This window comes from Patagioenas fasciata, chromosome 5 (assembly GCF_037038585.1).
Source record: "Patagioenas fasciata isolate bPatFas1 chromosome 5, bPatFas1.hap1, whole genome shotgun sequence".
Taxonomy (NCBI): domain Eukaryota; kingdom Metazoa; phylum Chordata; class Aves; order Columbiformes; family Columbidae; genus Patagioenas; species Patagioenas fasciata.
In genome coordinates this window covers 66585237-66603305 of record NC_092524.1, presented here as the reverse complement: position 1 = coordinate 66603305, position 18069 = coordinate 66585237, and the positions used below count along the sequence as shown (strand labels likewise).

Sequence of the window (18069 nt, the reverse complement as noted above, 5' to 3'; positions counted from 1 at the left end):
GCTCCAAGTCTCACATTATCATGTGAATGTTGCTGTCCTCAGGAAAATGAAATCATAACTCCCATCGGTGACACATCGGAGCGATGGAGCGATTTCGCTGTGTGTTAGCGATTCCTTTGTGAGGCTGGCAAACAGCTGAGAGCCGCAGAGCAAAGAATCTGAGGAACAACAACAACAAAGCTGGAAGGAAAGTACTGCCTATTTATGAAACAAGTCACCAAACTGGAAGGCAGGCAAGCAAAAGGCTGCTCACGAGAAACTGGAGCAGAAACAAGATATTCAGAGGAAGAAGGGGAGGGGAGAGCTAAGGCTTTGAAAGATAAGTGAAAGGAGTAGAGAAAGGAGTATAAAAAAAATAAATGCAAAAAAACAAATGCAAAACAAGTAATGAGAAACCCAGAAAAGGAGGAATACAGCTCAGCAACAATAACAAGCAGCTCCGTGCTGTCCCAATAGTGATCATTGTGCTAGGAAGGGTCCCACCTCTCCAGCCCCAGGCTGTTGTCTGGGGATGCAGAGGGATCTTGGGGTTTGTTTTTTGTTTGGTTGGTTTTTTTTTTTTTGTCTGACAACAAGCTGCAGAACAACAAGCTCAGTTCAGAGCGGAGAGATGGAGAGAAGGAGGGAGCGCAGCAACAATAGCAGAAGAGGCTCTAGCTGGTGACGTAATGGTTGGCATCACTCCAGGCCAGAGCAGCCCCTGCTGCTGCCACTTTCTGGTCCCCTTTCGAGAAGGGGAAATCAATTTAAAGAAAAAAAAAATGCAAAACAGTCTTCCAAGAAATCTCGGTGGCACCATCACCTCTCAAAGGGGAAAAACCCCACCCGGGAGCAGGGCACATCTCTGCACTCCCCAGCCCCAAATTCAGAGCATGTGCCTGTGTCCCCCCCACCAAGGGTCTGCATCCAAGGCACACCCTGCACCCCACCACCCCCACGCTGGGAGTCCAGAACACACTTCTTGCTGACACCCCCCCTCAATCCCTCCCCACCCCCAAGCCTGGATTTAGGGCATCATCTCTGTAACCCCCCTCCCAAAAAAAAAGCCTGGATTCAGGGCACACCCCTGCACCTCCCCACTCCGCCCCACATCCCAGCCTGAGGGCAGAGCTCTCAGAACCCTCAGGGCACATCTCCACACACACAACCCCATCCATCCCACCCCAAACCTGCCCTCAGGGCGCACCCCCAAGTTTGGCTGTAAAGCCGCCTTTAGCCCGCCGGCTCGCAGGGTGGAGGTTCGCTGTCCCTCTCCCCCCTCAAATTAAAAACTCACCTCAGCGAAATAGAGGTTGAGGAGGCAGAGGCTGGAGAAGAGCAGGCAGCCGGGCAGGCAGTACAGGAGCCAGTGGGCGAAGGGCTGCTGGAGGCGGAGGGCCTGCAGGGAGTTCTGCAGGTAGAAGGAGAAGAGGGTGGTCCTGAGGGCTGCCCAGAGCAGGCAGAGGAAGAGGCAGAGCGTGTGGTAACTCAGCCGCCGCTCCCGGTAGTAGAGGAGCAGCCAGAGCTGCAGGTAGGCGAAGAGGAAGAGGGCGGCGTAGAGCGCCGTGTGGAGCACGGTCAGCCCCAGCTCCACCGCGTAGGGCACGGCGGCCCCCTCGGCCGCCCCCTCAGCCAGGGCCGCCGTCGAGCTCATGGGGCAGCGGGGGAGGCAACGACCCGCCAACGGCCGCCGCCCGCCTCGCCCCTCCCCTCAGCCCCGGCTGGACACCCCCATGCAACAAAGGGGAGATTTCCCCCCTCCTCCGCCACCCCTCCTCCGCCACCCCTCCTCCTCTCGCCCGCCCTCCCGGCTGCGCCGCCCGCCGCCAAACAACTCTCTGCCGGGGACAATCAGCTGAGCCCGATTATTTGAGGCGCTCGCTCCTGACAGCGCGCGCTCCCCATTGGCTCCTCGCCGGCCCGCCCCCACCGCGCCCATCCGCCCAGACGAGTGGCCGCCGCCGCCTGTCACTCAACCGCCTTCCCCCGCGGGTCGCCTCTTTTGGCTTCTTAGGTTGCCGCCGCCGCCCGCCTCCCCGCTCCTTCGCGAGCTCTCCCGCCCCGCCTACTTTCGAGAGGCGGGCGGGAAGCCCCGCCCCCTCGAGCCCTCCCGGGGGGCGGGGCGGAGCGCGCGCGGCGGGGCCGGGGCTCGCGCCGCTGGGGGTGCGCAGTGCAAACGGGGTGCACGGTGCAGAGGGGTGCAAGCATCTCGCGGGGGTGCACTAGGAAGTTCCGAGCAGCTGAGAGTCCCCGCAGCAGGGAGGACAGGGAGCCTCCCGCTTTGTGGGAGCGGCTCTAGCAGCGCTCTGGCTCCGGGAGCGGGTTTGGGGTTCCTGGAGGAAGCGGGGAGCTTTTCTGGAGGGGTCTCCTGGAGCTGTGCACTGAGCTACGGACAGGTTGGGTCTCCGGTGTTGTCTCCTCTATATGGGCAGCCATCCCCATGGCTGAGGGGAAAGCTCAGGGTTCGTAACAGTCAGCGGAGAGACCCTCCCCACCAGGAGATCTCGGGTCTCAGAAATCCCACCACTGGGCTGGCACAGACCTCCCAGCTTTATTTTTGGCATCCGAGGCCACCTCGCGGATTCTCCAGCCGTGCAGCCGGGCCCACCAGCCACAGGGCCAAGGGGAGACTTGGATGTGTGCCGCTGTCCTACCAGCCGCGGTGGATGGACAAGGACTTCACCTCGGGACATCCAGGTAGGTGACATCCCTAAGCCATCTTGGAGGCCGTCATCACAGTGCCAGCTGTTTTCCAGGGATTTTTGGGGTGCCCAGGGACTAGCAGGAGTGGGCGATGCTGCAGGCTGTCAGCTGTGCATGGGCATCAAAGCGTGGGTAGAGGGAAAAGCTGCAGCGTGTCCCTCCCGCAGCCTCGGTGACAAGCAAGGCCCAGTTGGGCTACTGGGTGCCGGGAAGTGGGACCTGGAAGTGAAAATGAAAGTGAAACTCTCCGGGAACTGCAGGAGATGGAGCGGCATGGGAGCATCCCTGCAAAAACCCCAGCGAGGCAAAGCACACTGGGCACCAGGCTGGATGCGCTTTGACATCGATGTGTTTTCCAGTTCTGCTGATCATCCTTGAGAAGGGTCCCTGCGCTGGAAGATGCTGCTCCCACAGCATCGCAGCGGCTGCTTTATAGGCACCCTCCAGGCCTGTATCTTGTGTTTTCGCTGAAAATCAGGTACGTCTGGTGCCAGAGGCTGGGGGAGAGGCGGCGCCGCTGAGTGGAGCTTGTTATCATCTGACAAAGTGTGCCAGATATCTCGGGAGCTGCCCCGGCTCGGATTTGTGCCGTGGGCTGATTATGCAGCAATCTGCAACGTCCTTTAAACGCTGCTGGTTGAAAAGCATGCCCAGCTGTGCAAAGAAGCTCTGGCAGCACTCAGGCTTGAAAGAGCGTTTGTGGATAAATGCGGGATAAATCCCTCTGCAGTGGGGCTCTGGTTGGTGGCTGGAAGCAGTTGCACCGGACTACTGTGGATCCCAGCGTTGCAGACGGGGTGGGAGGCTTGTTGGGGCATCTGATGTGGGTGGAAACATCTTCTGCAGGTGTAGGGCCAAGGCCACAGTGGGGGGGACACGGTTGTAGGGGCCTTGCGGTTGCAGGTTGCAACCCCTGCCTCCTGTGCAGGCTGCTGGGGAGAAGGACCGGGCGGGAAGGGCTGGCAGGTATTTCAGTCCCATGATTGCAGACCCATCCCAAAGTGGTGGAGAACAATCTTGACGCTGTCCCAGCTTCAAGCACTGGAGAACTGCAGGTTCTTGACCTTGTTTAAGTCAGGCGGGTCAAAAAACTTGCCTTTGGAATGTGTGAAAGGAGCTGGGTTGAGCTCCGTTCCAGCAAAACTGGGTAGTGATAATTAAACTGACTTGTCTGCTGATTAGGAGAAGGCTGGTGCTGGCCACTGTTTCAAAGGTGACCACGGAGGGGGAGCGTGTAATGAAAAATATATAAAATACCGCAATATCTAGTAAGGAAGTGAGATTATTGCTGGTCAGCCTTAGGATTCTGTAAAATTAACACATAACCTCATGCAGGAAAAAAAAAAAAGCCTTAAATATTGCTTGACATAAGCAATATTTCAGCAGTTGTCAGCAGGATATGTCAGCAGTTGTCAAGCCACATCACTTGGAGTTGCGGGGTCTTCTGAAGAATTAAAAATCCTTGGGACAGTGCAGTGACCACAGGGTGACAATTTCTGGTAGTGGATTGTCACTGGAGATTCAGCATCATCCAGATGTGCTTGAGCGGGATCCCAGGGATGCTTTGTTTTGCCCTGAAAAGCCAGTTTATTGTATCTTCAGGGGAAGTTTGCAGACAGCGCACCTGTTGGGACAGTTTCCATCTGTGGATGAGCTGGCTGTGAGTTGGATGCGTTTGGGAAGGTTTGCTGGTCAGGCGGTGACGTGCAGCTGGAGGGATTCACGTGGATCCACAGAGCAGGAGGCTGGAACAAAGAGTTTTTCAGGGAGTTTTTTCTGATCCTCTAAAGAAAACCTTTGTGCATGGTCCAAAGTGCAAGAAGAGCTGTCAGCGTTACGCTTCCCCTTGCATTCTTTACCAGTGGTATATTTTCCGCAGGCATATTTGGGCCAGGGATAATGCTTAAGCCTGTGTTGCCTGCTGTAGTGAAGGGGCTGAGTCAGCCATACCGGGATTTGGGGGCTGTTGTGTGTCCTCTCTGCTGGCAAATTTGGGAGGGCAGCACACTGGTTAACTGCTGCTGAAGGGGTATGGAAGGCAAGTGAGCGGGGCTGCCAAAAAACGGTACCAGCTGGGAGTGAGGTGAATGTCCTTCTGCAACAAAAGGCTTGATCTGTATCGATCATCACAGGAGAGGCTAAAGTCCCTCAATTTAGGAGCATCCTCAGTGTTCCTGTTTTGGAAGCATCTGCCTAGGGAGCTAAACTTGCCATCGGCAGGGACATCTTCACCAGCTCAGGTTGCTCAGAGCCCCGTCCAGCCTGGCCTGGGGTGTCTCCAGGGATGGTTCATCCACCACCTCTCTGATCAACCTGTCCCAGTGCCTCACCACCCTCACAGGGAAGAAATTCTCATATCTAATCTAAATTTACCCTCTTCCAGTTTAAAACCGTTATCATTTGTCCTGTCACTACATGTCCTTGTAAAAAGTCCCAGAGATTGGGGCTGGGTAGAGGCTGGAGTTGTGTTTTAAACTGCTCCAGGTATAACACTATGAAGTCTTTGAGTCATCAGAGGCTGCTCCTCTTGCCTCCTGGATAACAAACTCTCCCATTTCACCTGGGCTGGTTCCCATATGCCAGGCCTGAGTTTATTTTTCCATCTCGCTGTAACCAAGTTCATCATTTAATAAACATCCCCCCCACAGCCCTGATCCCTGTCCCCTCTGTAATCCAGAGGAACAGATGGGAGGGCAAAGGACCAGAGATGCCTGGTGCTTCCCAAAGCTGGAAAGGAGAAAAATGGTGACTTTCGGATTGAAAATTAAAAAATAATGCCTTTCTCAGCTCTCTCCTTGTTCCTTCGTGGCACTCAAACACCAGACCTATGTGAGAGGGAGCCTGTGAAGGTTGAACCTGCCTGGCTGTCACTAATTCCCCTCTCAGAGCAGGGCAGGGGGACTTTGCCTGCATGTTTTCCAGCATTTGAATTTGTTTTCATCACAGAGCAGTGATAGTAAAGCTGACAGGATCCAGCAGGGTGCTGGAGGGAATGACAGTCCATGGACACAGGGGCGTTTGTTCACAAAAACAGCTGTGGCTCATGATGTGAGGCAAACAGCTTCTGTGTGGCTCCAGTTCCAGCTTTGGAGCTGTGTTGACCAGGGACCAGCCGTGCTCTGGCACACTCAGGGCAAAGACTGATACCTGAAGATCAGGCTGTGAAGGAACCTGGTGGTAAACAGGAATGAAGTGTTTTCTCACCTTGTAACCGTTGTCCGCATGAAGCTCTCCTGAGCCCTTTAATGTTAAGGAGAAGAGTCAAACAGTTGTGGCTGGGCAACCTGGGCAGGACTGAACCCTGGCAGCAGACGCTTGGTCTTTGCCCTGTTCTCTGAATCATCTCACAAGTTTCCTTGGCTTCTGTCCTCACCAACTCCACATGGAGACCTGGCATGGAAGGGAGACCATTGGGACCTGAGGGAATGGCAGGAAGATGTGCCACGGGAGGTTTAGGTTGGACGTGAGGAAAAGGTTCTTCACCCAGAGGGTGCTGGACACTGGAACAGGCTCCCCAGGGAGGTGTCACTGCCCCAAGCCTGACAGTGTTCAAGAAGAGACTGGACAACACCCTCAGATACACGGTGTGAACTGTGGGGTTGTCCTGTGCAGGAACAGGAGTTGAACTCCATGATCCTTGTGGGTCCCTTCCAACTCAGGACGTTCTATGATTCTACGACTGCCCTGCAGCCTGCTGTGGGTCTTGGCTTTTGCTCCCCTGCCACCAACATCACAATAACATGAGGTTGGACCGAGGACGGTGTGACAAGCCCAAGGAGTTTGCACAAACCCCTCTGCCATTTGGTGTAGCTGAAACCTCAAACGATGGAGAGATGGGACAGGCGCTGGGAGAGGGATCTGGAATCTCCCCACATCATTTGGCATGATCTGAAGTGACCAATATGGCCTGTCCCTTTGTGAACACCTCTTTCAGTGGCACATATTATGTTGGTGGCATCTCAGAGCTTTTTAACATTAATTGAGGCAGTTTGGGTGGGGGTTTTTTGTACGAGACTGTCACTGTTTTCTGCCTGTATACATAATTTCTGTTTAAATCAAAAGAAAAAAAAGATGGAAGAAAACCAGCCCTAAATTGAAAGCACTGAGGGTCTGTGCACTTACAGATACCACTCAGAGGAACGGGAATAGCCTTTGCTGTCATCTTGACAGTTGTGTGAATCACCTGCTGGTCTAGTGACGAATTCATGATGTGCTCAAGATGTTTGTGTCGCATCTGGAAGTTACGGTCACACTGCACTACCTGAACAGAAAATACTCCTATATAAATGTGTATATGTCGGTATGTGCTATACGTATATATGTTTTTGGTTTTTTTTCTCAGTCATCACTCTCCTGTGCCTGTAGCTGATAAGAGCCATGTCAGCCCAAAAGAACAGCTGGATTTCTGTGTTCTCTTTCCTGCTCTTCTGTGTTTCCTCCATCCCGACGTGGGGAAGTGCAGGGCTGCTGCAGGAACTGAGCCCCCAGGAGTATTTCAGTAGCTTACAAGCTGGCAGAGCATCCCTGGCTTATTTCAGCCATAGCGGTATGTATTTAATTAACAGTATGCATTTACATCAGCCTGGGTTTTCAGCAAAGGCTCATGTGAGGGTATGTGTGGAAGTGGAACAATGAGGAGGCAATTCTTGACATTTTTAAACCCAAAGTGATTTGGAAGAGCTGGTGCAGCTCAGCTGGTAAATCTGAGTTTGCACAGTCCCGAATGCTGCTGGCAGGCATCTCTTGGGGTGGGATCTTCCCTGGCTGTGTCCCCTGGCACGCTCCTTCAAACCTCTTCGTTAATTTTCTGGATTATTTTCTGGAGGTGGCCATGGAATAGAAACCCAGGCTCCTAAGGAGTTGTCCCCTCCAAGGGGCTGGGTTTCTCTTCCATTGTACCTCCCAGGAAAAGGGGGATCCCTTACATGCAGGGGAACGGAGGGCTGTCCAGAATTACAAGATGATCCTTGGCTTTGCTCTTCTTGTTCTGCTTCTTCATGACCGCAGATGTGTTCTCCAGAGGCATTGGTGTGGGCTGAGGCACCAACACAGGGAGGCTGGGTGTGTTAGGAAGGAAGCACGGGAGACTTCAGGCATTCATGTTGTTGCCTGTAATTAGGTTTTTTTTCAGTAAATACCTTAATCTTTGAATAAGAGCAAGACCATATTGTGTCAAGCACTGTCTCAGTGCATGGCAGGAGGATGCTCTTAACTCTGAGGACCTGCAGCCCAATACAGCAGCACCCATCTGACAAAACCAATCCCAGTCTCTCCGCCTTCCCCAGCCAGCTCCCAGCACCTCCACCAGTACCACACCACAGCTCCCCATTTGCTCTGCTCAGGTCTGCTGGGATGGCCTGGGGACATTGTCCCAGGGATGTTCTCACGGGGACCTCAGCATGTTACCACTCCAGAGCATGGACAGTGAGTACCTTCAGGTACTCTCCTTGGCTTCTTCCATAAGAGAAAGGGGTGGAAACCGTCTCTTTATCTGTTGTTTTAGTTTCTCCTGGTGCCCAGCCCTTCTTGGAGCAGATTGAGAACTCAGTCGAGGCTCTTCAGGACTATGGCATTTCAGTGGTGAAGGTAAATGGGGTACAAGGAGTGGGACAGGCTATTTCTGCAGATTATTTCTGCAGGGTTTCCTACAGGGTGACCAGAGCTTCTCTCGACCCACCTTGGGGACTGACAGCAGTGGGATCCCATAAGAAGGGCCACAGCAATGATCTGAGGCTGGAACAGCTCTGCTGGGAGGACAGGGTGAGAGAGCTGGGGTGTTCAGCTGGAGAAGGGAAGCTCCGGGGAGACCTTATTGTGGCCTTTCTGTGCTTAAAAAGGGCCAATAAGAACGATGGGGACAGACTTTTTAGCAGGGCCTGTTGTGATAGGACAAGGGGTGATGGTTTTAAACTAAAGGAGGGAGATTCAGGCTGGACATGAGGAAGAAATTTTTTGCAGTGAGGGTGGTGAGAGCCTGGCCCAGGTTGGCCAGAGAGGTGGTGGCTGAACCATCCCTGGAGACACCCCAGGCCAGGCTGGACGGGGCTCTGAGCAACCTGAGCTGGTGAAGATGTCCCTGCTCATGGCAGGGGTGGCACTGGATGAGCTTGGAAGGTCCCTTCCAACCCAAACCATTCTATGATTCTACACTTCTAAGAAAGCAGGTGTTGGCTGCGCCGGACATCCCATTTTATCCCTTCCCGTGGCCTTCCATCTGCCCCTTGTGGGTTGTGTCACACCTTCTGCCCATGGGACACGGGCAGGTTCCTGTGTCCCAGAGTGGTCAATGCTGTGCCTGTGTCTCCAAACACAGTGACAGAAGCAGAGGTTTAACCCCAGCCGGCAATCAAAACCATGACAGCCGCTCACTCACTCCCCCCACCCCAGTCCCAAGTAGGGGAGTCAAAAGGGAAGGGACACACTCATGGATTGAGATAAAAACCAGTTTAATAGAATAACTAAGTAATACTAATGTACTATACTATTATTATATGTGATTATTAATTAATCAATCATACATTAATATTATATATTTAATTATACAATAATATATTATTAATATATTATTTATTATATAAATTATTAATACATTATTATACTAATAATATATATAAATACATACATAAAAAATAAGTGATATTCAATGCAATTCCTCATGAGTTCTATCCACACCAAGCAGCCAGTCGTGGGAAGAAAGCACCTTGGTCCTGAACAGCCCATCCGGGGAGAGAGAGAAAAGGCCAAAAAGGCAGAAAAGTCCCAAGACCCAGTGCAAAATGGCAGAACACCCAAAGGTGGAACTAAAGGAACTCCTGGACGGAGTCTTAGGCAGAAGCTGGGACTTGCCCAACCCCTGCAGAGCTCCCTCCTGCCACCTCGGCCTGCAAGGAATGATGGATGGGGTCGCTTCACTTCTTTTTAATTCAGTGCAATAAATATTTCCTATAAAGGGATTTTTTAGCTGAAACTTTATGCTGATTTAGGTGAGGGAGTTACAAATTCAGGCAAGCATAACTAGAGGATGAGAAGTGCTTATATATGTGTGTGTATGTATTTAATTTCCTCCAGATACAGGCTGAGTTTAATAAGCAAGCAGCAATCTGTTGCTTTAAATGTTCTGGGCAGATCATAAGATCTCTTGATCCCATCTGACCTAATTCAAGGCAGACTGAACTGGAGGCCTGAAGTACAAAATCCAGTCCCAGGCTCTGGACTCCATTTTATTGTATTTTCTCTCCCAGCAGGTTTGGAAAAGCTTTATTTACACTTTTGAATGGAAGAAAGCTGTAGTGCTGTATGTTTGTAGTCATTTGTGGAGCTGAATGTCTAATTCCGTGCTTTCAATGTCTAGGTTAATTGTCCCAAAGAGGATGTTTCGAGATACTGTGGAAAAGAAAACACATTAAGGAAAGCCTATCTGTTCAGGTGAGGGAGATTTTCTGGGCACCACACTGGGATTGCTTTCCAGTGCGAATGTTTGAAGGGAGTGCTGTCAGTGATCAGAGATGTCTGTGTAGGAAGAGAGGAGCCAGGAGGACATCAGTGACATATAGTTTAGTGAAAAGTACCCCCAAAAGGTCCAACACACATAAAATAGATGCTTTTTCCTCACTGCGAAACCTCCCATCCTGCCCCATGTTTCTCTTGAGCTGCAGAGGGTTGTGCTCCATCATTGTTCTTCTGTCTGTCCCACCACCAGGACTCCAGACTTACACTCAGCCCACTAGGCTTTGGATCTACTCCTAGAAAGAAACACTCATGGGTCCTTTTCCCATTGGTGTGATTAATAGCATCCTGGTTTGCATCAGCACTGGTGTGGTCAGCAGGCCCAGGGCAGTGACCGTCCCCCTGGACTGGGCATTGGTGAAGCCAAATCTTGAATCCTGGGGTCAGTTTTGGGCCCCCAGGACCTTGAGGTGCTGAGGCAAGTTGAGAGAAGGGAACAGAGCTGGGGAAGGGGCTGGAGCACAAGTGTGATGGGAGCGGCTGAGGGACCTGGGGGGTTCAGCTGGAGAGCAGGAGCTGAGGGGAGACCTTCTGATCTCTGAACTGCCTGAAAGGAGCTTGGAGTCAGGGGGGTCGGGCTCTGCTCCCAAGGAACAAGTGACGGGACGAGAGGAAATGGCCTCAAGTTGCACCAGGAGAGGCTGAGGTTGGATCTTGGGAACAATTTCTTCTCGAAAAGGGTTCTTGGGCATTGGAACAGGCTGCCCAGGGCAGTGGTGGAGTCACCATCCCTGGAGGGGTTGAACAGGTGTGGGAATGAGGTTCTCAGGGACATGGGTTAGTGATGGACTTGACAGTGTTGGGTTGCACTTGATGATCTTAAAGATCTTTTCCAACCAAAACAATTCTATGATATTATGATCTGCCTTGGATGAGGAGGTTTAGCTCTTGACTTATCCATGGGATGTTGGATGGAAGCTTCTCCATGTATCAGCTCAGTTCTCACTGACTTGTACATGCTCCACAGAAACATTTCCTCTGGTGGTGAGGGTCTATAGGGTGATGTTGGTATATAGAGATCTTCTGTCAGTCTGTGCTAGTGAAATGGCAACGACAGAGGTGACCGGACCAAAACAGCATTGCCTGCACACCTATTCCTACAAAATTCCCAAATTCAGTCCTGGCATTTTCTTTCTAGCTCTACCTGCCAGCAGATATCTGGAGGTATTCAGCAGAGTGAAAATTGAGTACATGTAGTTAATTTTTCATAGTTTCTCTGGTGATACTCTTTCTTCCCTCCCCAGAGGTAACGTGCTGATCAGAGAGTTCCCCACCGATGCCTTGTTTGATGTGAACTCCATTGTTGCAAATGTTTTATTGTAAGTACAAACCAGATTCATCTCTGTGAAATCATTTACTTTCCATTTTCACTTCTTGATAGGAAGTTTTGCATGAATACAAACCTCACGTATTGCAGGGGCTGCTCCCAGCCAAGCAGAAGTCTCCTTCTCTCTTTGGTATGGTTTGACCCTGTTAAACCTGTATCCTTGAGATGACTGACCAACGCACATCTGGACAGCTGTATTTGGCTGTGAATCTTCAATCTACCAGCAAGAAGCTGGAATTTTACTTTGTTTTTCCTATCACTGTTATGTGGCTGTAAATTTGCTCTTGAAAGAAACCAGTTGCTAATGGGTTTCTTCTGACTCCTCAGCGCCCTGCTCTTTAATGAAGTTAAATACATTGAAACATTGGCGGATCTTCAGAACATTGAAAATACGTTAAAAGGGAGGTCGAACATGGTCTTTGCCTACGTACAAGCTACTGGGACAGCAGGTATTAACACTCAGCTTTTCAGCTTTGATCTCCTCCCAGGGTTTTTCCTACTAAAGTGAAAGGGAACTGGGTTTCTGACCCAAAATCCTGCAAATGGAGCATCAAGGAAACTTGAAAGGGCCACCTAGACACAAGTTGCTCACCTCTGTCTGTCTTGCTGTGTTTTCAAAGGGACCACTTACACCAGAAAAGTTCTGCTGGGAGCACACAAACATTAAGAAATGTTGCAAACATTTGCTGGGAGCACACAAACAGGCAAACGTGGTGAAGGGGCTGGAGCACAAGTGTGATGGGAGCGGCTGAGGGACCTGGGGGGGTTCAACCTGGAGAACAGGAGCTGAGGGGAGACCTTCTCGCTCTCTGCAGCTACCTGAAAGGAGGTTGCAGCATGGGGAGTGTTGGTCTCTCATTCCAGGTAACAAGTGACAGGATGAGAGGAAATGGCTCAAGTTGCACCAGGGGAGGTTGAGGTTGGATCTTGGGAACAATTTCTTTCTGGGAAGGGTTTTTGGGCATTGGAACAGGCTGCCCAGGGCAGTGGTGGAGTCACCATCCCTGGAGGGGTTTAAAAGATGCAGAAATGAGATACTCAGGGACACGGGTTAATGCCAGGGGTGGGTTAATGGTTTGACTTGATGATTTTGAGGTTCTCTTCCAACCAAAATGACTCTATGATTCAGAGATGGACATGACAGGCAAAGTAAGCCAGTAGTTGCTGTCTTAATAAATGAATAAACCCGTTGGCATATCTCTGGTTGTGCAGTAAAACGGGTTCATTTATACCATCTGTGTGTTTACTGGGGGTCAGCAACTGGGTTGCGCTCCAGTTACTCAGTTACCATCATAGTGTTTCTTCAGACAGCCGTGACTTTTTATCAAGAGTTTCTGAAAGCCTGGGCATTGATGTTTGCAACTGGGGAGGATGAAGAAGGAGAGCTGAAAGGAGCTGAGGTGAGTTTGTCTTGCCTTTCTCTTTCCAGAGCACAGAGCTGTGATGGAGGCCGCTTTTGTCTATGGGACTGTCCACCAGTTTGTTCTGACAACTGAGGCGACGCTGTTGAAAGACACTGGGTATGTCCGAACACACGCAGATACCCACATACACCAGGCAGAGCTGCTTCCTTGCACCATTTGCTCTATTTGCGGTTTCTCAACTTCACAGAACAAATCTGAGATGGTGTTAGGGTGTGATGCCAAGGGTGGACAGTCAGATCTGTTTTGTTTTTCCAAAACCAGCTGCTGCTTGTGTTCCTGGAGTTGGTCTAACCATGCTGTTTGTGACTGTTCATTGAGTGAGATTTTATAGAACCTACTCTCTCCTTTCCATAGCTGACTGATCAAACCTCAGCCAGGCTGATGTGGCTGATGTTACAGTCTTAAAATACTCAGGTTTGTGCTTTGATGATCAAGTCTGGCCAGCTGAGAAGGGTAAGAACTGCTGTAGTGGGTCGCAGCAAAGCCCACCCAGCTCCATAGGTGCTTCCCAAAGGGGTCTGAGGACATGGATGTGTGTTGCCATCAGCCTCCCATCTTCTGGCCCTCAGAGGTTTTGGGACTCTCAGAGGTGGGAACTGAACCTGTATCATGGTGTTAACAGCCACCAGATTTTTTAAAACACATTTTTAGTTTTCATCTCTGCAACTTCTGGCAGCGATGAGTTCTGCAGTCCAGCTGCATGAGACTCTGCTCCCCGGAGTGTTGCGTTTGGGACATCCCACCTGATGGCTTCAGTGGAGCTGGAGCAGGAGGAGCTGCATTAGAAGGGCAGGTCCTTCCATGCCGCTTGCTGCTGATGTGACCTACTGCAGTCAGGAAACAGAGGAAGGTGGGAATACCACATAGCGTGTTGCATCTTCAGCAAAGCATTAGTCCAACCATCTGCCTGCTTTCACAGATAACACCGGGATAAGCATCAAAGCAGCCTCTTCCTGAGATGCCATCATATCCTCGCAGGATTTTGATGGGGGATAGCGTTTCGTGGTTGCCACTAGATGGCACGATTGTCATTTGGACAGGAATTTGCTTCATTCTCTTGAAAGAAGACACCAACAGACAATCTCCTTAGCTTCATTCTCCTGAAAGAAGACACCAACAGACAATCTCCGTAGCTGATTAAATGGTGGCAGCTTCACACAACATGAACAGCTTTCAGCCAACCAGGGCGTCAAGCTTTGAGGTCTTAATACTACACACTGCTCTTCCATAGGGAGATCCTAAAGTCCTTTATGAAGAAGGTGATCCCTATTTTAGAGGTGGGGAATGGATGTGTAAGAAAAGAGATGTGACCTCCCAAAGCTGACCTCCAGGCTAACACCAGAGATGGTATCAGAGCAGGAACCAGTAACCAGGGAACCACCCAGGGAACTCGATCTCGCTGCTTCCTTTGGTGCAACCAAAAGCAATGCTGTTCAAAAGATGCAATATTCCTTATACAGTCTGTAAGATGTGAGGTAAAAGACATGAGCAAAGCTGTACTTCAGCCGTTCTCCTACCAGAATCTCTGCTGGAGTGGTATGGCTGATCCTACTGAGAAAAGCTCAGTTTGTGTCCTTCTTAAACCAAATATTCTGGGACTGAGGTCTTTTGTACCTGGTGAACCAGGGTTTTCATTAGATATTCAGCACTGTTTTGAAAGGTGCTTGGACACAATTTTACCTGTCAGTAGTAGGGCTCTTGAAGATGTCCCACGAGCCTGCCAAACCCTGAAGTTGAAGATCATCTGCCCTGTAAAAGACATCAACAAACATGGTCATTATTTCAGGGTGTATTAAAACCCTACAGTGGATGCTTAGCTCAGCGTGGGTTTTGTTTTCTCTCTCCCAGCAACGATGAGCCTGATATGTCATCTGCCCGGCTCTTGTTCTGCCACTGCCAGTGGGCCACAGACCTGGCACAGCCCTGCAGGAGGACAGCCATGGAGCAGCCGCTGACCTTGCTCAACATCCACAGGCACCTCAAGCTCATGGGGGCTCCTCTGGTGGTAGGACTGGGGAAGAGGAGCCACCAGGTCTGGTGGGCATGAGGGCAGCTGGGGTGGGTGTGAGGATGAGGGACGTGTGAGCTGAGGGCGAGAATCTGCCTCTTCCCCATGAAGGTCATGACAAAGCTTCCAGGTTGAGTCCAAGCAAGGACCAGGCGTGGAGCTGGATGGGAGCGACACTCCATTGCACTGCTCAGCTCACTTAGAGCTTTCCAGGGAGAGCCTGGCAGCAGTGTGTGCTCCTCCAGTTGTCTGTGAGCACCATGAGTGGGGATGGGGTGGAGGTGCCCCTTGGACTTCACTGGGACATCTGGAATGGAACAGTATAGAATAGAATGGAATAGTTTGGTTGGAAGGGACCTACAATGATCATCTGGTCCAACTGCCTCACCATTTCAGAGCTGACCACAAGTTAAAGCAAATTATTAAGGGCATTGTCCAAATGTCTGTTAAGCACTGGCAGACTTGAGGCATCGACCGCCTCTCTAGGAAGCCTGTTGCAGTGTTTGACCACACTTTCGGTAAAGAAATGCCTCTTAATGTCCAGCCTAAACCTCCACTGGTGTAGGTTTGAACCATTCCACCATGTCCTATCACTTGATCCCAGGGAGAAGAGCTCAACACCTCCCTCTCCACTTCTCCTCAGGAAGCTGTAGAGAGCCATGAGGTCACTCCTCAGCCTCCTTTTTTCCCAAACTAGACAAACCCAAAGTCCTCCACCACTCCTCTGGGCTCTTCGCAGGGGGCTCAGCACCCTGGCGTGTTCGATATGGCTTATTCATTCATTGATGAGCACAAGGGCCAGGAGGCTCCCTCCGATCTCCTGTTCCCACCGGGCTGTGAACTTCAGCAGGCCTCTAGTTCCCGCTGGTGACATCTGCCCACGTGAAAGGGTGGATAGATGAGCTGGGAAGTGATGGGGCTCTGAGCAACCTGCTCTAGTTGAAGATGTCCTTGCTTATTGCAGGGGAGTTGGACTAGATGGCCTTGAAAGGTCCCTTCCAACCCAAACTATTCTATCATTCCTTCTGTGCCATCCTTCTGGGTGAGGCCCGTGGAGGGAAGGAACCTCATTAAACAGCTCCGTGCTGTCATGAAGCAGCATGTCGAAGGCAGGAAGGGAGCTCGTGCATGTTGGGGCTGGGGTTTTCAAACTGCTTTGGGGATTGGATTCCAGGTTTTGACATTTGGAGTTGCTAAGTCACCAAAAACACGCATAATAAAGCTCAGATTTTTAGCAGGGAGGGTCATGACAAGTTGGAACAGTTTAATCAGGGTTATGTGGGTTCTGCTTTGATGGATGTTTTAGAATTGGGGTTGGAGGTTTTTTTCTCAAGGGTGTCTTTATTTCTGTGACTGGGGATCACATGGTGGCTTGGGCTGTGCAGAAGAGCTCAGGTACCTTCAACTGTGTGGAGATGTGCTTCAGTGTAACCATGTCTTTTCTCCAGACAGAGGTTGCTGAGGACCCAGAGAAGGTTTCCACCGTTCACTTGCAGCTTGGGCTGCCACTTGTGTTCATCCTCAGCCAGAAAGAGACCTATGAGGCTGACAGGAGAACAGCAGAGTTTGTGGCCTGGCAACTCTTGGGGAAGGCAGGAGTTGCCCTTCTGTCCAGGTATTTGCTCGCAGGTGTTTTGGGGTTTCTCCTTGGTTTTTGTGATATCTCTGAGCTTGGTTACCCCACCGCCAGGACAATAATCAGTGGGCTTATTCACATTTGTATGAGAAGCAGTAAAACTAGGTTATATCCTGTGAGAGGATGACACATTTAAGGACGTGTCTAGAATCAGATTAGGTTGGTTTCAGACTGGCTGAAGGTGTAGAAATGCTTGAGTCTCTTGCTGACTTAGAAGTGGAAAAACAGTCAGTCTAAGAGAGATTTTTGGAAAAGAAACAGCACAGATGGAAGATTTTATGTTTTGCCCTCAATTTAAGAGCAGAAGGAGATCCAGTAAAGAAGGTGGACTGTGGGTGCTGGGACTTGACAGGGTTTTCTGCTCAGTTAGTGGTGCCTCCTCAGTCAACAAGGGCTCTCTGGGTTAGACCAGCATGCTTGATTCCCAGGACAGGAAACATGCTTGTGGGTGGCCATGGGGCAGCTGTGCGTTGGCTTCCTCTGCAGCTGACCACTGGTCCCTTGTGTCTACTCCATGGGCTCTGGAGCAGCCTGTGTACACCAGACTGGCTTGTGTTTGCAAATGCTTCCATGGTGTCTGGCTGAAGGAGGTGTGCAGCCCCTGGGGACATGGTTACCTGGCCTTTGGGGGGTGTCTGCTGGAAGCTGTGAAGATGGGAGGAGGTGGAGGAAGGATGAGTTTGGGCTCTCTTCTTCCAGCTTTCTGCCATCATGGTACCTCCCTGTATGGAAACACTTTGTCACTGTGTTTACTCAGGAGCTGAAGTCCATCAGCAGATCAGCTGTACTGGGACGTGGCTACCAGCTCATGGGCAAAGACCTAGATCGCAGATGGGGCATCCAAACCCCTTGCAAAATAAATATACAATCATAGAATCATTTTGATTGGAAAAGACCTTTAAGATCATCAAGTCCAACCTTTAACCCAACACTGCCAAGGCCAACTCTAACCCATGTCCCTAAGGACCTCATCTCTGTGTCTGTTCAACCCCCCAGGGATGGTGACTCCACCACTGCCCTGGGCAGCCTGTTCCAATGCCTGACAGCCCTTTGGGGAAGAAATTGTTCCCAAGATCCAATCTGAACTTCCCCTGGTGCAACTTGAGGCCATTTCCTCTTGTCCTATCACTTGTTACTTGGAATAAGAGACCAACCCCCCCCGCCCGGCTCCAAGCTCCTTTCAGGCAGTTCAGATCAGAAGGTCTCCCCTCAGCTCCTGTTCTCCAGCTGAACCCCCCAGGTCCCTCAGCCGCTCCCATCACACTTGTGCTCCAACCCCTTCCCCAGCTCTGTTCCCTTCTCTCAACTCGCTCCAGCACCTCAAGGCCTTTCTTGGTGTGTGGGGCCCAAAACTGACCCTGGGATTTAAGGTTTGGCCTGACTGGTGCCCAGCACAGGGGATGGTCACTGCCCTGGTCCTGCTGGCCACACTAGTGCTGGCAAAAGCTAGGATGCTGGTGGTCTTTTTGACCACCTGGATGCACGC

At 51.0% G+C, this 18069-nt stretch overlaps 2 protein-coding genes across 4 annotated transcripts in view; one reads left to right on the top strand and one right to left on the bottom strand.

Moving 5' to 3' along the window:
* Positions 1–1729, bottom strand: part of GPR137C (G protein-coupled receptor 137C) — a 34644-nt gene extending 32915 nt beyond the window's left edge. For all 3 annotated transcript variants that reach the window (XR_011739464.1, XM_065838825.2, XM_065838824.2), the window contains exon 1: positions 1277–1729. Coding sequence is in view for 2 of the 3 variants with exons in the window: in XM_065838825.2 (XP_065694897.1) it covers positions 1277–1633 (357 nt within the window). In the remaining variant the exon portion in view is untranslated. The remainder of the gene's footprint in view (positions 1–1276) is intronic.
* A 393-nt stretch (positions 1730–2122) lies between these two features.
* Positions 2123–18069, top strand: part of TXNDC16 (thioredoxin domain containing 16) — a 41417-nt gene continuing 25470 nt past the window's right edge. Inside the window, exons 1-9 of the mRNA XM_065840000.2 lie at positions 2123–2676; positions 7025–7228; positions 8186–8268; positions 10034–10107; positions 11433–11507; positions 11843–11964; positions 12945–13035; positions 14788–14944; positions 16396–16562. Of these exons, the coding sequence (XP_065696072.1) occupies positions 7060–7228; positions 8186–8268; positions 10034–10107; positions 11433–11507; positions 11843–11964; positions 12945–13035; positions 14788–14944; positions 16396–16562 (938 nt within the window). The 5' untranslated portion in view covers positions 2123–2676; positions 7025–7059. The remainder of the gene's footprint in view (positions 2677–7024; positions 7229–8185; positions 8269–10033; positions 10108–11432; positions 11508–11842; positions 11965–12944; positions 13036–14787; positions 14945–16395; positions 16563–18069) is intronic.